This window comes from Podarcis gaigeae (genome assembly GCF_964106915.1).
Source record: "Podarcis gaigeae genome assembly, chromosome: 3".
NCBI classification, from domain to species: domain Eukaryota; kingdom Metazoa; phylum Chordata; class Lepidosauria; order Squamata; family Lacertidae; genus Podarcis; species Podarcis gaigeae.
In genome coordinates, this window is record NC_139680.1 from 7,884,175 (window position 1) to 7,902,303 (window position 18,129).

The following is an 18,129-nucleotide window of genomic DNA, read 5'->3' on the forward strand; positions in this document are numbered from 1 at the left end:
TTGAAAAAGAATAAAAGCTTGTTCAAAACACCAAATTGATGTGGGGAATTAAATTTGGTTAATATTCAACTGCTTTCTAAGCACAAGCACAAAATTAGTTTAAGCAAATTTGATCTTAAAGGTAAAATGTTTGTAAATTGAGCAAAGTTGGTTTTAATATCAAAATAGGTGTGGTTTTAATATCAAAATAGGTGTGCAGAAACCCATCTTTCTGGCAAACTACACTCAAATTATAATACTATTCCATTCATGTTTATTTATCATATTTTAAATAAGCAGCCAATAACTGAAAAATATCACTACAAACATTAACCTTTATTACATTAAAACACAGCTGTTCAAATTTTAAATGCAGAAAATGAGGGCAATCCAAGCCATTTTGGTGAACATACTAACAAATGCAGTACTTTAAAGGAAAAACACTTGCTAGTTCTGGAAGTTGGTTTCTAAGATATGGTTTAGTTTTGTGGGCAACAGACACACAAAATGATTAAAAATGATTTAAGCAAATGTCATCAAATTTTTACTGCTGTACAAAAAAAGGCCACAACCACAAGAAACCTTGAACTTAAGTGTGTCACATACAAACAGGTCTTAATGTGCTAAAACTGAAGGCACAGGTTGTAGAAATGTATGCTACACTTCAAAATGGTGAAAAGTACCCCAGACAAAATGTTTCACATTTTGTTCTGTAGCAAGAGGTCAAACAGAGATTCCATTACATTTCTAAAAGGTTCGTTTTTTCCTCCTTTGTCAAATCCTGTTCAGTTTAGTGACGATGAGCACTCTCAGAGTCTGATCAAAGGCACTACAGACACAGAGACCCATTTTGTCAGGGCTCCAGTCAAGGCTTGAAATAGGTTGTGTTGACAACGTCACATTCTGTAAAAGGCTAACCGAACCTGCTACTCCCATCTCATTTCCCTCTGAATCTTGCTTAGACCGCTGTGCAGGATACTCACTGGAAAATAGATCAAAAAAGGTATGTGAAAAGCCTGTTATAAGCACACACCACATGCTCTTTTTTTAATATCAATATTTCCACCACTTACAATGGGTATCTTATGTTACCCTCACAACAATCCTGTAAATTGGTTTAGGCTAAGACTGTGACTTGCCTAAGGTCACTCCATGCATCTCACAAGTGACTCCTCAACCTGGTTTCTTCACATTCAAATCCAACTCCCAAAACTATATCCTACTGACATTGCGGGAGATGGGAGATATCACAAAGGAAATGCAGAAGATTCCAGAATTTTAATAATGCTAAGTTACAGTACATTCCTATGCACGTCTGTTCAAAAGTCCTACTGAATTCAATGGGGCGTAATCCCAGGAAAGTGAATACTTCAGCCTTAGGCAAACCAAAGCTCAGAAGGACGTTAAACGTCAAGGCCAGACATAGGCAAACTTGGCCCTCCAGCTGTTTTGGGACTACAACTCCCATGATCCCTAGCTAACAGGACCAGTGGTCAGGGATGATGGGAATTGTAGTCCCAAAACATCTGGAGGGCCAAGTTTGCCTATGCCTGGTCAAGGCTGTGTCAATAAGCTTTCTGTTCTATAAAGCTGCTTGGTAAAATGTTAAAATACATAAATATGTATGCTGAAATTTATTTATCAAGACATGCATGCTACTTACAAAAAAAAACCTCTAGCTGGAGTAATATTAAAAACAACAATAAAGACAGACATTAAAAACAGAACATGTATGCTATTCCTGAATTTTATTATATTCAGTATGTGCTCAATATAGCCATTTAAAAGAGCCATTTAAAGCCTCTTCTCTTGTCTGTCCCACCCAAGAGCAGAAGGAGTTTGTGGTTCTGTTCAGAAGTTAGTTTTAAATGGCATCTGTACTGGAGCAAAGCAAACTGCTGCTGGAGCAAGAAGGCTCATATAAACATCAAGCCAATTCACAGACTGGAAGAGCCTAGCAGCTCAGCAAAACTTTCCCCCTAATACTCTAGTTCTAACTAGCCACCCTTGAGTAAGGGAGAATGAAATTATGTCAGTTTATAGGAGCTAGGCAAAAGGACGCGGGTGGCGCTGTGGGTAAAAGCCTCAGTGCCTAGGGCTTGCTGATCGAAAGGTCGGCGGTTCGAATCCCCGCGGTGGGGTGCGCTCCCATTGCTCGGTCCCAGCGCCTGCCAACCTAGCAGTTCGAAAGCACCCTCGGGTGCAAGTAGATAAATAGGGACCGCTTTCTAGCGGGAAGGTAAACGGCGTTTCCGTGTGCAGCTCTGGCTCGCCAGAGCAGCGATGTCACACTGGCCACGTGACCCGGAAGTGTCTTCGGACAGCGCTGGCCCCTGGCCTCTTGAGTGAGATGGGCGCACAACCCCAGAGTCTGGCAAGACTGGCCCGTACGGGCAGGGGTGCCTTTACCTTTACCTTTATAGGAGCTAGGCAGAGAAGAAACAAAGGGCTTGAGCCATTGGACAGTGTGTTCCCTGTACAGACTTACAGGGAGACTAGAAACAAATCTGTGTTGGTTAAGTATTATTTCAGGGACTTGTTAGCATGAACATATTACAGGAGGACAGTCACTGTTAGGAACACTAGTAAGGAATCTATGGAACAAAGATCATATATTTTCATTTGGCAGAGGAATGTACAGCTGCGTTTGAACACAAAGTGATGGTAAAATTATTTAAGTTTCCTGCAACGTATATCCACTGCCAAATAAATGTTAGGTTGCATATGTAAAGCTAAGCCCCTTCTAATAATTTGGTCTTAACAGAAAGCTCTCCTACGACATGAAAAGCTACCATCACCGTAACTGAATGTACAGAATTAGGGCTACTCAAACAAACCTGGTCCTACTCCCCTGCACACACACACACACCCCACCCGGATGAACAGTAAATACTTACTATTTCCAAAGGTGAAGGTTTCCGGCTCCTCCACTAGTCACAAATATATCTCTGTTCTGTGGAAGATGCCGAACTTGCCACATGGTTGATTTGTGGGCCTAACAACAAAGTTATACACAAATTGTACATACATTAGTCTAATCCAGTGATTTTCAACCCGTGTGCCATAGCACCCTGGTGTGCCTTGAATGTTGGTCAGGGGTGTCGTGGTCAACACTGGCCTCTGTCCCTCTTTCCTTCCTTCCCTCTTCTGATGCCCTCTCGCATCTCTGCCTCCCAAAGGCTTGTGTGACTGCTAGCTGCAGCAGCCCTGGCAAATGGTGCTTCTGGGGCTGGCCAGGGGGTGCTTCCCAGGCCCCTGTGGGGCAGTGTGAGGAGGCACCTCCTTTGGGGCAGGGCGGGGCAGCTCAGACATTTGGCACCAGCTTGGCTGGAGGAGCTGCTGGAAGGAGGCATAGAAGGCACCATCCAACCGCACTCCAAACTTACGCCTTTTCTTCGCTCAAAGATGTCCCACAATTTATTTCACAACATTTATATACAGCTGGGGGGGGGGAGGGACCTCTTAATAGAAGTTTACCCAAAAAATCCCCACTGCAAAAAGTTAGGTGACTACTGCCCCATGAGAGTGTTCAAGGGGAAGTCTTCCAGAGGTTTAAGGCCCCAGTCATAGTACCCTTATGAGCATCTGTTCCGACCTAAACTTTTTGCTTTGCCTCTTCCCCATGGCAAGAGTAGTGTATTTTCTGTCAGAACAATGAACAGCCTGTGTTTTATACCGTACCTTCTCTGAAACTGAAGCAAAACCTTTAGTTGGATGCTGAGTCCTCATGTCAAAAACATGAAACTTTCCTTCAAGTGATGTTGCTACCAGTTTGTTCATGTTTATATCTTTCCTGTCAAATTCAAGACTGCAAACCTAGAAGCATAAAGCAAGCAAGCAATAAGACTTCAGCAGAATTGCGGTGCAATCCTAACTGTATTTATTTAGAAGCAAGGCCCACTGAGAAAGAGCTCAAGATGGAAAGGCATGCAGGCCATTCCTATGTATATTTAGGTATGCCTAGAATCAAAGTGATGCTTCTGGGGTATAGTTATATATGCATGTTATTCATTCATTCATTCACTCATTTATACAGTGGTGCCCCGCAAGACGAACGCCTCGCAAGACGGAAAACCCGCTAGACGAAAGGGTTTTCCGTTTTGGAGGCACTTCACAAAACGAATTTCCCTATGGGGTTGCTTCGCAAGACGAAATGTCTTGCGAGTTTTTCCGACTTTTTTTTCCTTTCCCCCCCTTTTTCTAAGCCGGTAAGCCGCTTATCAGCTGATCCGCTAAGCCGCTAAAAGCGCTAATCCGATAAGCCGTCAATGGGCTTGCTTCGCAAGACGAAAAAACCGCTAGACGAAGAGAATCGCGGAACGGATTCTTTTCGTCTTGTGAGGCACCACTGTATATTGCCCTTCTGCCAAGGCACCAAAGGCAGATTACAATTTTAAAGGACTAAAATAAATGATATAAAATGTAAAGTTGACCGGGGTGGGGTAGAGTGGGAAGACAGCCCAGCTGGAATAGACCCTGAGCAGCCAACCCAAACTACACAGTCTGTGGGATCCTGACCTGTGGGATCCTGCAACAATACAATCCGGGGTTATGGGCAATCACCTGCTACCCTCCCTTACTCTGAAGTTTGGAATAGGGGAGAATATTCCTGAATCGTAGGGCAATTTAAGAAGCAGCCTCACAAGCCAGCACAATGCTAGGGTGATGCCTGCCCCACGCCTTGAATTCCAACTGGAGACCAGGCTGGGGCTTATTTTCTTCTTTACCTTCTCAGGTGATTGGAGCATCACAGAAGCGTAGATGCAGGCATAACAAGTCTTCAGCTCAAAATGAAAAGAGTGGGCCTTGCCGTTTTTTAGGTGTGCTTCTGTCCCTTCCTTTCCTACCAGGAAGGGATTTTCACTGTGGTTGCACTGAACTCTGGGTGCGTTCTGAGCACCTCCAAAATACCGTGCAACAGTAAAGAGAACCTCAAGCTGTTTCTCTAGCTACACAATTGGAGATTTTCTGACAGGGGGCAGCAAATACACTTGCCAAGGGAAGTGTAATTAGTGACCTTGGGAGCAATCCAAAAGCTTAGGCATGCCTCGGGGGATTCCTGTTATAACAGCAGACCTCCATGATCAACTGTAATCTGGCTTTGAGACTACAAGAGTTTCAGAAGTGGTAGCTGCCAGGATGCTTATAGCAAAAAATCGGAAAGGGAGAAAAATTCCATCAATGAAAGAATGGCAAATTAAATTTTTGTGAATATATAAATCTGGCAAGACTCACAGCATTCATAAGGGGACAATCGGACCAGAAATTATTCAAAGAATGGGGATGTGCTAAAGAGTACAGTGGTACCTCGGGTTGCATACGCTTCAGGTTACAGACTCCGCTAACCCAGAAATAGTGCTTCAGGTTAAGAACTTTGCTTCAGGATGAGAACAGAAATTGTGCTCCGGCAGCACAGCGGCAGCAGGAGGCCCCATTAGCTAAACTCGTGCTTCAGGTTAAGTACAGACCTCCGGAAGGAATTAAGTACTTAACCCGAGGTACCACTGTATATGAAAAAACATTGATCTGGAATAAACATATCGGTATGTAATGAATGATGCTTTACAAGGTTGAAGAAAAAGAAAAATGGTGTAAAAAAAGTATAAAGATAGAAGTAATCTACATTAGACACAATTTAGAAAGAGTAAAAGGAACAAAGGAAGAAAGTCAGTATGTGTTTATGTATGTAATGACTAGATTAGAATGAAGATATGGTTTTATTTGTAGATGTGTGCTTTTTCTTTTCTTTTTTGTTTCCTTTTTGTGTTCTGTTTTTCTTTCGTGTTTGTATAGTCCAGTGGTACCTCTGGTAACATACTTAATTCGTTCCGGAGGTCCGTTCTTAACCTGAAACTGTTCTTAACCTGAAGCACCACTTTAGCTAATGGGGTCTCCTGCTGCTGCCGCCCCGCCGCCGCGTGATTTTTGTTCTCATCCTGAAGCAAAGTTCTTAACCCGAGGTACTATTTCTGGGTTAGCGGAGTCTGTAACCTGAAGTGTATGTAACCTGAAGCATATGTAACCCGAAGTACCACTGTATTATCTTGTATTCAATGTTTGTAATTTTTGTTATAATTTTGCATTGAAAATAAAATTATAAAAAAGAGTTTCAGAAGTGGTTTGACATGTAGCAAGGGGGCTTGCCATTCCAGAACACAGGCCCAAGACCAACTGCGTGATTTTTAGGGGAAAGGAGGAAATCCCAGCCAACAGAACTGGGTACCCTGAACTCTGTATACAACTACCCTTCATTTAGTGAAGTACCGTACTTTTCCGTCTATAATATGCCCCCATGTACAAGAAACCCACTCCCCATTTTTGAGACTGTTTTAAGAAAATGAGGGGAGATGGACCAAAATTGTTTAGCTTCTCCCCCCACGCAGCTGCGGGCAGGAAAAACGCCCTAGATTGTTTCGCACTCGCTGCAGCATCAGGGGAAGTTGCGCTCCCACCAACCGGCTGACTGGCAGACGCATTGCTTCTCTACCACCTCCCCCTTGCCACTACCCGTGTATTGGACGACCCGTTTTTTGACATGAATTTTTAGTCAAAAAACCTCATCTAATACATGGAAAAATACGGTATATTTCTCATTCTCACTGTGTAGATTTTATTCCTCTACAGATCCGTGCCTTGTAACAAAGAGATCCTTTCAATGTCATTTCATAAGCCTCAACTACAAAGTATTGAGGACCAATGCAAACTTAGCAACTTGTATTGACTACTGTCATACAAAGAGTAATATTTTTTGCCATACCCCAAAAAAAGTGCACAGAAAAAAAATAACTAAATCTGCAGCTTAATTTTAACCGCACTAAGCATAATTCCCAGACTAGAAGTATCTGTATTGCAAAAAATATTTTTTTTAAAAGATGGACATTTAGACATACATTTGTGAAACATTACCCCATTCTTGATGTTGGTCTCCCACCGCAGTGTCATGTTCCTAAGGTCAAACAACTTGACATCCCCATTGTCATAGCCGGCACATACAACACGTTCCTCTTGATTGTAAGCATTACCTAGTTAGAAAAAAAAGAGGCACTGCTTAAAAAATCATATGACCAACAATTTTTATAACAAGTCACATTTGTGCACCTATTCTGTTATAAAAGCATAATGCATTTCTGGTGAAACCAGTCCTGGAATGACAGGTTATTACTATTCAAGAAGAGATAAAGGCATTTAACAAAGGACAAGGGCAACAACTGGAAAGATTTAGTGCAAGCTACTGTCTTTCTGTAGGGACATGGGTGGCGCTGTGGGTTAAACCACAGAGCCTAGGACTTGCTGGTCAGAGGGTTGGTGGTTCGAGGGTCGGTGGTTCGAATCCCCGCAGTTCGAAAGCACATCAAAGTGCAAGTAGATAAATAGGTACCGCTCCAGAGGGAAGGTAAACGGTGTTTCCGTGCGCTGCTCTGGTTCGCCAGAGGCAGCTTAGTCATGCTAGCCACATGACCCGGACGCTGTATGCCGGCTCCCTTGGCCAATAAAGCGAGATGAGTGCCGAAACCCCAGAGTCAGTCACGACTGGACCTAATGGTCAGGCGTCCCTTTACCTTTTACTGTCTTCCTGTATTACTTAATTTATTTAAAATGTCAAAACTGCATTCTTGGAGAAAGAAGCAATTAAAGTGGTGCTTCTGCCACAGAAAGCTAGAACCTGGAGAAGATCAAAGAGAAAAGGAAGCAGCTGGAAGCTATATTTCCAAAAGAAGCACTCTACAGACTCCATTTCGTATAGAGTCATTTAAACTCCATGTTATGGTACAAAAGCGATGGGAGCAAAGACACGTTCCATGATATATGTTTGTATGCCATCAAAAATCAACCAGCTCAAGAGAGACCTTACCAAACGCAACTGTCCAGCAGTCTCTCTTGCTCTCTCCTTGGGCTGGTTCCATATTGGCAACTGGAGTGTCTTTTTGTCTTGGGTCCCACACCTTCACAGTCCCTGCAAAAGTGGATAATGGATTATTATTTTACTGTTAAAATACCTGGTGGCGTTTATTCTATCACTTCGGCCCCAGCAACCTGCTTAATAAAACACTATTAATGTCACCCACAGCAGGTGGCGCTGTGGGTTAAAGCCTCAGCGCCTAGGACTTGCCGATCGAAAGGTCGGCGGTTCGAATCCCTGCGGCAGGGTGCGCTCCCGCTGCTCGGTCCCAGCGCCTGCCAACCTAGCAGTTCGAAAGCACTTCCGGGTGCAAGTAGATAAATAGGGACCGCTTACCAGCGGGAAGGTAAACGGCGTTTCCGTGTGCGGCTCTGGCTCGCCAGAGCAGCAATGTCACACTGGCCACGTGACCCGGAAGTGTCTCCGGACAGCGCTGGCCCCTGGCCTCTTAAGTGAGATGGGCGCACAACCCCAGAGTCTGTCAAGACTGGCCCGTACGGGCAGGGGTACCTTTACCTTTTACCTACTCCTATTCATTTTTAATGTACTTTTTTTAAAAAATAGAAGAGTTTGTTTCAATGCTTTCACAATTTGATGGATGAGCTGTTTCATCCAATGAGCGGACTAACTGATAAATTAAAGAAGATGCAACTCAGCTAAAATACTAGCTCCCGTTTCCTGGAAGCTGTAATCTCCATTAAGAAGGCAGGCCTACTAATACCACACATTTTTATATGTAAATTATACAGATCTTTCTGCAATTGTATTGCTTTATGTTCTTCTTTTTGTATCCTCATATATGCAGATATCAGTTTGCTACAGCCCTCTAATGACTTATGTGAAAACCCTGTTCTATGTGGGACTCAAAATAGAATATACAGCATATGTAGATCTGATTGCAGTACCCTTGTAACCATATCATATGGCAGCTGAGGAGGAACCTAGAATGGAAAAAGGCTGGCCAAGACTGCTGTTACCAAGTATATACTAGCTGGGCAGGGGGCGGGGAGGACAACTATGGATAAGCAGTGATAGACTGGACTAATCAGTAGGTGTAGTCTTATTAATTAGAGCTGTAAGAGCGTCCTCTTCCAAGTCTTAAAAATCTGACAGATTTTTGTTTTTAGATTGCTGCTTTGCTTTTTATTATATCCTGCTCATCCCACCCGGCAAAAAGGCCTGGTCCTCATCTGACATCCCTTTGAAACAGAATAATAGAAAAAGCTTCTTTATAGTATAGGCTTATAATTCAATAAGTTTTAACAAAAGCTCAACACGATTTAAGGGTGGGGAAATCAGAAAAAGACTCTTCTTATTTTCATTCTTTTTTACTCTCCTATTATACCTAAATAAACTTGATTTGCTCTGACAACTGGTGGCAATCTATTAAATCTATTAAAAACAAGAGATATTAGGCCACTAACTTCAGCAGGGCCTGGAATGTACACAAGAAATGGACTTATTTAAAACTATCAGTTACTAGTTTATAGAATAGCTAATGTGCCCAAGCATGCGCAAACACTGTAAGAAAGCCACAAACGCTCAGTACAGATTAATCCTCAGGAACCTCTTAGTTGTAGCAATGCCCATGCTGATTTGCATCTCTGTAGACACCGTGGCATTTCTGCTTGCCCAATGAGATACAGCCATGCAGTGTTGCTCCAGCTGGTGTTTTTTTTTAAATAAAAAAACTACAACGCCAATGACCTATCCTAAGCTAATGTACTGCACCCTCTGGAGCACCTGATATCAGACAGGATTTTAATGGTCTATGATTGCTGCCACTCACCTCCCTGGTCAGCCCCTGCTAGAGCAATATAACCTTCCACCTTTTTTGCTGCACATAGGCACAGCTCAAAACATCATCATCCGGTGTTACTTTAGAACTGCTGCAACTAACAGCTATTCGCTAGTTCCCCATCCTACAAGCTGCTATGCTTGCAAAGTGATTCATAGGCGCTCGTAAGTGAACTCATAGAAAGCAAAAGGCCACATTAAATAAAACAAGTGCAAGTGAAGACCCATCAGAAAATGAACTGCTAGAAAGGTGGGGGCAGAGAGGAAGTGGACGTTCATTCCTTTGTCCTCCCTCCACAAATTCAGGCACATTCATGTTCTCTCACGTTTAGAGTGACAAACCAGTCTCCACTTGCATCTCACTCTCCCCTCCCCTTTCCAGTAAATGACAGAAGCATTGGCCTCCCCAACTTTCTCCACTGAGCAGCTCTGGATCTGTCAGGCAGGAGGACGCAAGTCCAGGATGATGCCCTTAATGTCAGACATCAGGTGACCACTCAGCCAATTCCAGTTCCCAGAAAAATACTGGGACCTTGAGTTAGCAAGGCAGGGGCAATGCTCTTCTCAGCTGCTGCAGCTTAGAATCCAGTGGCCTCAAGAAAGTGCACATGTACAACCCTTGACCATGCAACGCTTGGGAGATGCAAGATATTTCGATCTAGTAGGTTTTTTTTTAAGCAAGAGTAGACCATCCCCCAAGCTTCTCAATCCTCTCACTTTCCCATTCTCAATATCCCTACATAGTTGTCCTAGTTTGAAAAGACAATGTTTTAGAATTGCTTAGGTCTCAGAAACTATCTTATGGTAAAGACAGGTGACAGAATCCTGGGCACGTTTACTTGCAAGTTCCACTGTGTTAATCAGGCTTACTCACAGGAAAGCATGCTAATCTCCACTGGGAGTAAGCCCCATTCAGCTGAGCAGTACTTACTTCTGAGTAGATGGAAACACCCTTTAAATTTAGATAACAGGACTAAATTAGTTCATAACACTAACATGTGAAGACAGAAGAATGGTAATCATTGGAAGCTATTAGCTGGATTTATCCTAACCCACTTCGCTTTTCCTTCTAACCAGTGACACTGCAGTAGATCTAACTCACCATCCCGACTTCCTGTCACAATTTCTGGTGCTCCTTCTCCAATTCCTAAGCCACCAACGCCATCAATACTATTGATTATTTCTTTATGTCCCTTCACAGAGTACACTGGGATTTCTGGAACTTCCAAATTCCTAAACACCAGAAAGGAACAATTATTTTTTTACGATTTCCAAAGGGGAAGGCATGTCAGTCTGTTGCAGGGGGAAAAAAGCTAAGAGTCTTATAGCAACTTACAGACGAATACAACTATCATGTCATAAGCTGGTGCATCTGAGGAACTGGGCTTTAATCCATGAAAGCTTATGGCATAATTAGTTTGTGTTCTTTAATGGTTCTCAATAAATTGAATTAGGGATATTTTATACCACAATGGTTAAAACAAACTATACTCAATTCAGTTTCAAACAGCAGTGATACTTAAAATGATATGCACAAATTTGTGAAGTTTCTGATGCAAAAACCAAAAGTGGTTTTAGGAGTAACAATCCATTAATCAAAATCTGAATCTGCTCAAGCCTTAAGAAGCAACATTTTTATCATTGGTATTTGTTACAATGACAAATTTGATGCAAACATTTTTTTTAACTGTGTTCTTTCCTTTCCCACCAAAAACTGATGGAATTCCAAAGGTTCAAGAAACACCTTCACAATCCAAACTACAAAAATTCAAGGCTACAATTCAACTTTTTGATTGGTATGCTGAGCCTGCAAAGGCCCAGTTCACATGCAGTGCTAAGCCAAATCATAGCTTAGTGCAAATAAGCAAATTTGCGGGTTCCTGGAGGATTCCCCCCCTCCCCAGTCCTGTTGCTGCTGTGCTATCTCCTACTAAATCATGTTTTCACATAGTACTACATGAGAACCGGTTCAAATAGTAAGAGCTAGTAAAAACGTAAAAGATAGAAAGAAAAAGAAATGGGAGAATGGAGGTTGAAATATGTCCCTTTAACTTTTTTATAGCTTTATCATAAGATTGGGTGAAATCCTATGGGGGGCGGGAATTCAAAAGCAAATAACTTTTGCCTGAGTATTAGCTGCTGACATCTAGGAACATTTGAAGTTTTCTAAATCATTCAAGAAAGGGACAACAAGAATCAGAAGATTGCAAAATGTGCCACTTGGGTTGTGAGTTCAATAGTAATCTTTCCATATTTGCAAATCCTGTTCTTTTTAGGGTTTTTCTTTTCCCCTTAAGATCTACTTTTTCTTTTAGCATCTGGACACTGTGCTTCTTTCTAGCTAGTCAATGCTACTATCATTCAACAACCCGCATACACCCTCTGCTTATCAGGGCAAATGAAGAAAATCCAAAATACTCTTATTTAATGTAGTTAATACATGTATTAGGAGAACTGGTGCAGGAAACAAAAGCAAGTTGTTAACAAGGTATACAGATTCATGGATTTCCCTGTCTGGTGAAACCATGATTAATAAGGGTCAAAAGGTAAGCATGCAGAAAGCTCCCCACCCCAAAAAAAGAGAACAACAACAACAACCAAGTGCCATTATCTTTGGCGGTTTTTCACCTGTAAAGGGAATACAGTGGTGCCCTGCAAGACGAATGCCTCGCAAGTCGAAAAACCCGCTAGACGAAAGGGTTTTCCGTTTTGGAGGCGCTTCGCAAAACGAATTTCCCTATGGGCTTGCTTCGCAAGATGAAATGTCTTGCAAGTTTTTCCGACTTCCCCCCCTCCCCCCCTTTTTCTAAGCCGCTAAGCCGCTTATCCGCTATGCTGATAAGCCGCTAAAAGCCGCTAAACCGCTAATAGCGCTAATCCGCTAATGGGCTTGCTTCGCAAGACGAAAAAACCGCTAGACGAAGAGATTATTTTCGTCTTGCGAGGCACCACTGTATTTCAAAAAGACTGTGAAATTTATAAAACAATAGCATCTAAAAACACTACCTAAATATGCTCACTGATATTTAAAAATCAAAATAGAAGTCTATGATTGCATATCACAAACTGCTTTGGAAAGTCACAAAACCATGCAGGCAGAGGTGGCATAATTAGGTAACTAAAATTTCTATATAACTGAATTAGGTTACAACTGCCTAAAACCTTTGTGATCCTAAACTAAGACGACTTAAATAAAGTGACAATTTTGAATTAGCTGAGAACAAAAGAATAGGTGAAGTGTGAAATGGAGCTTTAAACAATATTAACCAGCAAAAATGTTCTTACCATATGTTTAAATTTCCACCAAAATCTCCTGTAGCTAGGTATCTTTGTTGCATAGAAGAAGCACCAAAGGTTCCACATTTAACAGGCTTTGATTTTTCAATCTGGAAAGGAAAAAAATACTAGGAGGATGGCTTAATAATTTTACATTTATTATCTTGTCCAATCTAACAGATTGGTTCTGTTAGTATTAAGTGCTGATAAAAAAGTAAATGTCAAAAGTCAGTTTCTCTTGTTTGAAGAGTTACTGCTGGTAAAGGTAAAGGTAAAGGTAAAGGTACCCCTGACCATTAGGTCCAGTCATGACCGACTCTGGGGTTGTGCGCTCATCTCACTCTATAGGCCGAGGGAGCCAGCGTTTGTCCGCAGACAGCTTCCGGGTCATGTGGCCAGCATGACAAGCCACTTCTGGCGAACCAGAGCAGCGCACGGAAACGCCATTTACCTTCCCGCCACAAAATTCAAATATGCACCATGAAATATCGATATTAACAGACAAGTCACACATTTTAGTCTGATTTTTGGTTATGAAAATGCATTTGTCTAAGTGAATATGGGAGAGATTTGTCATTAATAAGTCTATTTTAAGTCACTGTGGCTGCAATCCCATACACATTTGCCTAGGAGTAAATTCCACTTGAATTCAGTTGGACTCATTCTTGGATCGGCATCCATAGACTGAGCTGTCATTCTTCTTTCCAATTTATTTCAGAGATGTCCATAGTTAGTAAACCTAGCAACTGCTGATAGTTTGCAAACATAAAAGTAGATTGCAACTTGCCTATTATTTTCTCCCTCCCCTTTTCATATTTTTTAAATTGGCAAATATCAGAACTAGAATTATTTATATACCACATGTTTTGGGGATAGGATTGCATAACTAAAATCAGATTATAAAAAAATTATAAGCTGCATCCACTTATGTCATCCTTCCAGCATAAAGAGTTCTGCCTACGCAGTGGAATTCCTCTTCTCCTTTCTCCATTCAGCCCCACTCCCACCCCCACCTGTTTCAGAGGAGTGGGGCTAACAATAGATGTGGGCTGCAGGGAAGGAGAAAGAGAGATTAAGTTCTGTTGTTCAGGTGGAAATCCTTGCACAAACAGGAAAAAATTGCTGGATGCAATCCTATGTTTAAACAAGTGCTGTAAATAGGCTGCTAGTAACTGAGAACAATGCTAAAATAAAACTTCATTCTCTGAATGGTAGAAAGCAGTAAAGGTAGTAGTTGTTCATTGAGAAGACCTCATGATTGATTTTCCATAACTGGCCAGCCAATCTATCGGACGAAAAGACTCTCACTCCTCAATACTTTATCCACAATCTACTCCTCAATGCATAAGACGGCCAACATTGTGTTCTCCTACATTGCTATAGCTACAGCAACAAAAGCTGTGTAGGAAGCAAAGGGCTGTGTAGATAAGCAAAGCTAATGGTTATCACCATGGTGATCAGCATGGTTTCCCCCATCATTATTGGTTTCTAAACAGTGCTTGATTACTGAACGTTAGTTTGCCAAATGCTGAGTAAAACAAACATTACATTGCTTCGTTTTATCCATGCCAATCCATACATGATTCTCTTATTATTTGATCCTGTTTTGGGATATGCTTACAGTTCACTATCAATGTTCCTAATTAAAAGTTGAAACTTTATCATTTTGAAGCTATTTTTAATATTTACACTTCTTCACCCATCACTAAATGTGTCTCTATTTATTATTATTTTGTATTAATATATTTTTATATATCCTGTCTTTTTGCCCAACAGGGACTCAAGGCAGCGTTACCTAAGAATGTGAGCTATGAGCCCAATTCAAATATCATCCTAGTCACAAACTTACTTAGCTGACCTAAGGCACCTCAATCACTGAATACAATTAGATTACTACTTACAATGGCCAGAATGTGATACATGGGAGTGAACAATGGTGACCAAATATATTAGCCATATAAAGCAGGGGTCAGCAAACTTTTTCAGCAGGGGGCCGGTCCACTGTGGGGGACCGCACTATATTTTGAAAAAAAATGAAGACATTCCTATGCCCCACAAATAACCCAGAGATGCATTTTAAATACAAGGACACATTCTACTCATGTAAAAACATGCTGAACACGCATCTGGTCCCTGGGCCTTAGGTTGCCTACCTCTGCTATACAGTGGTACCTCTGGTTATGTACTTAATTCGTTCCGGAGGTCCGTTCTTAACCTGAAACTGTTCTTAACCTGAAGCACCACTTTAGCTAAGGGGGCCTCCTGCTGCCGGAGCACGATTTCTATTCTCATCCTGAAGCAAAGTTCTTAACCCGAGGTAATATTTCCGGGTTAACGGAGTCTGTAACCTGAAGCGTATGTAACCTGAAGCGTATGTAACCCCAGGTACCACTGTATACCCTTTTAATTGGGTTGTGGGACGGGGGATTATCAGTTTGTTTTTGTTCTTATTTTTATTACATATTTTGTGTTTATATACATATACATACATAAATATATAAATATATACATATATATATATATGTGTGTGTGTGTGTGTGTGTGTGTGTGTATACACACACATAGTATGTGTAGGTTGTCAACTGCCCTGTGAACTACAAATGAGGGTGTAAAAACTGAACAATTATTGTGAATAATAATGATATATTAAATTTGTACACCTTCACCTGTAGTTCTGAGGGCGAAGTTCTCACAACATGGGAGACGAGCACGATTAGAGTTGGATATTTATTATTATTATTATTATTATTATTATTATTATTATTATTATTATTATTATTATTATTATGGCAGCCCATCCAACTCTGCCCGCGCTCCTCCCTCCCATTCTTCGTTCCCTTTCCCTCCCCTGAACAAACACGAGGCGGACCAAATTCCTCAGCAGCAGCAGCAGCAGCCGGCGAAAGGCAGCAGCGGGAGCCCGCGCTCGCTCACTCACTTCGCGGAGCAGGTGGAGGCGGCCGCCTTGCAGCTCGTAGAGCTGGACGACGCCGCTGCCCCGCGGGAAGCTGCCTAGGCAGACGAGGCGGGCGCTGCTCGGCACCCACTTGCACTCGAAGGCCGTGTAGTTCAGGCTCTGCTGCGCGTGCGCGATGATCTGCGGCTTCTCCAGGGGGCCTCCCGGAGACGACATGGCGGCCGCAGCGGCTCCCCGTTCAAAGCCGACGCGGCTTCGGCTGCCCCAACAACGGCAACATCCGGGCTACCGGGAGGAAGCGGGCGCAGCGCGGAAGCACGCAGCGGGCGCAGCGCTGGAATCCCCGCCGCTCCTCATTGGCCAATAAGGGTTCCGTCAGCGGCAGGGGGACTCCAACTCCCGTCGGCCCCCGGGGCAGCGCGGCCTATTCTCCTGAAGGGTGGGGTTTGTGTGTGTTGCCAGGTGCTTTGAAACTCAATTCGTGCAAGGCGCGTTTTCTGAGTGGGAAGGGCAAAAGCACTCGCGACAGAATCACAACATCATAGAAAGTTAAAGGGAAAGCTGCATGTGTTAGAATCATACAGTTATAGAGTCATCAATGCAGGAATCTCAACCAAAGCATCTTTGACAGGTGGACCTCAAACCCCTGCTTTAAAAACCTCCAAGGAAAAAGAATCCACCATCTTCTTCCCCAAATTTTTTTTATTAATTTTCACAACATTATAAACAAACAAACAAACAAACATAAATCGTAACCTTATTAAAAATTACACTTATTAACATTATTAAGTGACTTCCTCGCTTCCCCTTGGTTAAATTTCATTGCATGTCCTTTAAACGGTTTTCCAAATCATAGCTCTTAAAATAATTTAACTTAAACATTAACATCCTTAGATCTTCACATTATGAAATTAAACCTATTAATTCATCACTTAACTTGAATAAAATCCTAAGCCAATTAAGTATCTGCAAGCTGTTTTCAGTTAGTTTAACTTAACATACAGATAGGTAGCCGTGTTGGTCTGCCATAGTCAAAACAAAAAAAATTCCTTCCAGTAGCACCTTCCATGCACACGAAAACTCATACCAAGAACTAACTTAGTTGGTCTTTAAGGTGCTACTGGAAGGATTTTTGTTTGTTTGTTTTAACTTAACATGTTTAAGTAATCATTAAATTTGATCCAATCTTCCTGATACTCCTCTCCTGGTCGCGGACTCTTCCGGTTAGGTCGGCTAGCTCCAAAAAATCCATCATATTCATCTGCCATTCTTCTATCGTTGGTAATTCTTGGGTTTTCTACTTTTTAGCTAACAAAATACGAGCCACAGTTGTGGCATACAAAAATAATTTTACATCTTTCTTGGGCAATTCCAAACCTGTTATTCCAAGAAGAAAGGCCTCTGGTTTCTTTATAAAAGCATATTTCAACATTTTTTTTCAATTTGTTATATATCTTTTCCCAGAAGTCTTTCACCTTGGGGCAGGTCCACCACATATGATAAAATGTTCCTTCCTTTTTGTTACATTTCCAACATAGATTATCGCAGTTATGATATATCTTTGCTAATTTTACAGGAGTCAAATACCATCTGTACATCATTTTCATAATATTTTCCTTTAACACAGTACATGCGGTGAACCTGACCCCTTTCGAGAACCCACCATCTTCTGAGGCAGTTCCATTGCACTGTCAAACGGCTCTTGCCGCCAGAAGGTTCTTTCTGATGTGGTTGGAATCTCCTTTCTTGTAATTTGAAGCCATTGGTTCGAGTCCTAGCCTCTACGTGACAGCTCTAGAGATATTTGAAGATGGCTATCATATTTCCTCTCAGCCTCCTCTTTTCCAGGCTAAACATACCCAGCTCCTTCAAGCGCTCCTCATAAAGCTTGGTTTCCAGACCCTTGATAAACTTGGTTACCCTCCTGCGCACATGTTCCAGCTTGTCAACATCCTTCTTAAACAGTGGTGCTCAGAATTGGACACAGTATTCCAGGTGGGGTCTGACCAAGGCAGAATAGAGTGGTACTATTACTTCCCTTGACTTGGACACTATGCTTCTGTTGATGCAGCCTAGAATAGCATTAGCTTTTTTTGCTGCTGCATCACACTGTTGACTCCTGTTGAACTTGTTAAACCCCCCTATACTTTTCACATGTGCCACCATTAAACCAGGTGTCCCTGTCTTATACAGTGGTACCTCGGGTTACATATGCTTCAGGTTACAGACTCCACTAACCCAGAAATAGTACCTCGGGTTA

At 42.0% G+C, this 18,129-nt stretch overlaps 1 protein-coding gene across 1 annotated transcript; it reads right to left on the reverse strand.

The window, feature by feature from the left end:
- Positions 1–294: 294 nt before the first annotated feature.
- Positions 295–16,380, reverse strand: DNAAF10 (dynein axonemal assembly factor 10). The gene is made up of 8 exons (XM_083730735.1): positions 15,891–16,380; positions 12,962–13,062; positions 10,779–10,909; positions 7,832–7,933; positions 6,886–7,001; positions 3,661–3,795; positions 2,877–2,974; positions 295–961 (listed from the first exon to the last, which is right to left on the reverse strand). Exons 1-8 carry the CDS (start codon positions 16,083–16,085, stop codon positions 754–756), a joined length of 1,086 nt encoding a protein of 361 aa, XP_083586861.1. The 5' UTR covers positions 16,086–16,380; the 3' UTR covers positions 295–753.
- Positions 16,381–18,129: the final 1,749 nt, after the last annotated feature.

Coding starts and splice junctions, on each gene's coding strand:
- DNAAF10 (XM_083730735.1), bottom strand. CDS start 16,085: ATGTCGTCTCCGGGAGGCCCCCTGGAGAAGCCGCAGATCATCGCGCAC. Junction 13,063..15,890: donor GCCTCCACCTGCTCCGCGAA/GTGAGTGAGCGA, acceptor TTTCCTTTCCAG/ATTGAAAAATCAAAGCCTGT. Junction 7,934..10,778: donor TGTGACAGGAAGTCGGGATG/GTGAGTTAGATC, acceptor CCACTTTTGCAG/GGACTGTGAAGGTGTGGGAC.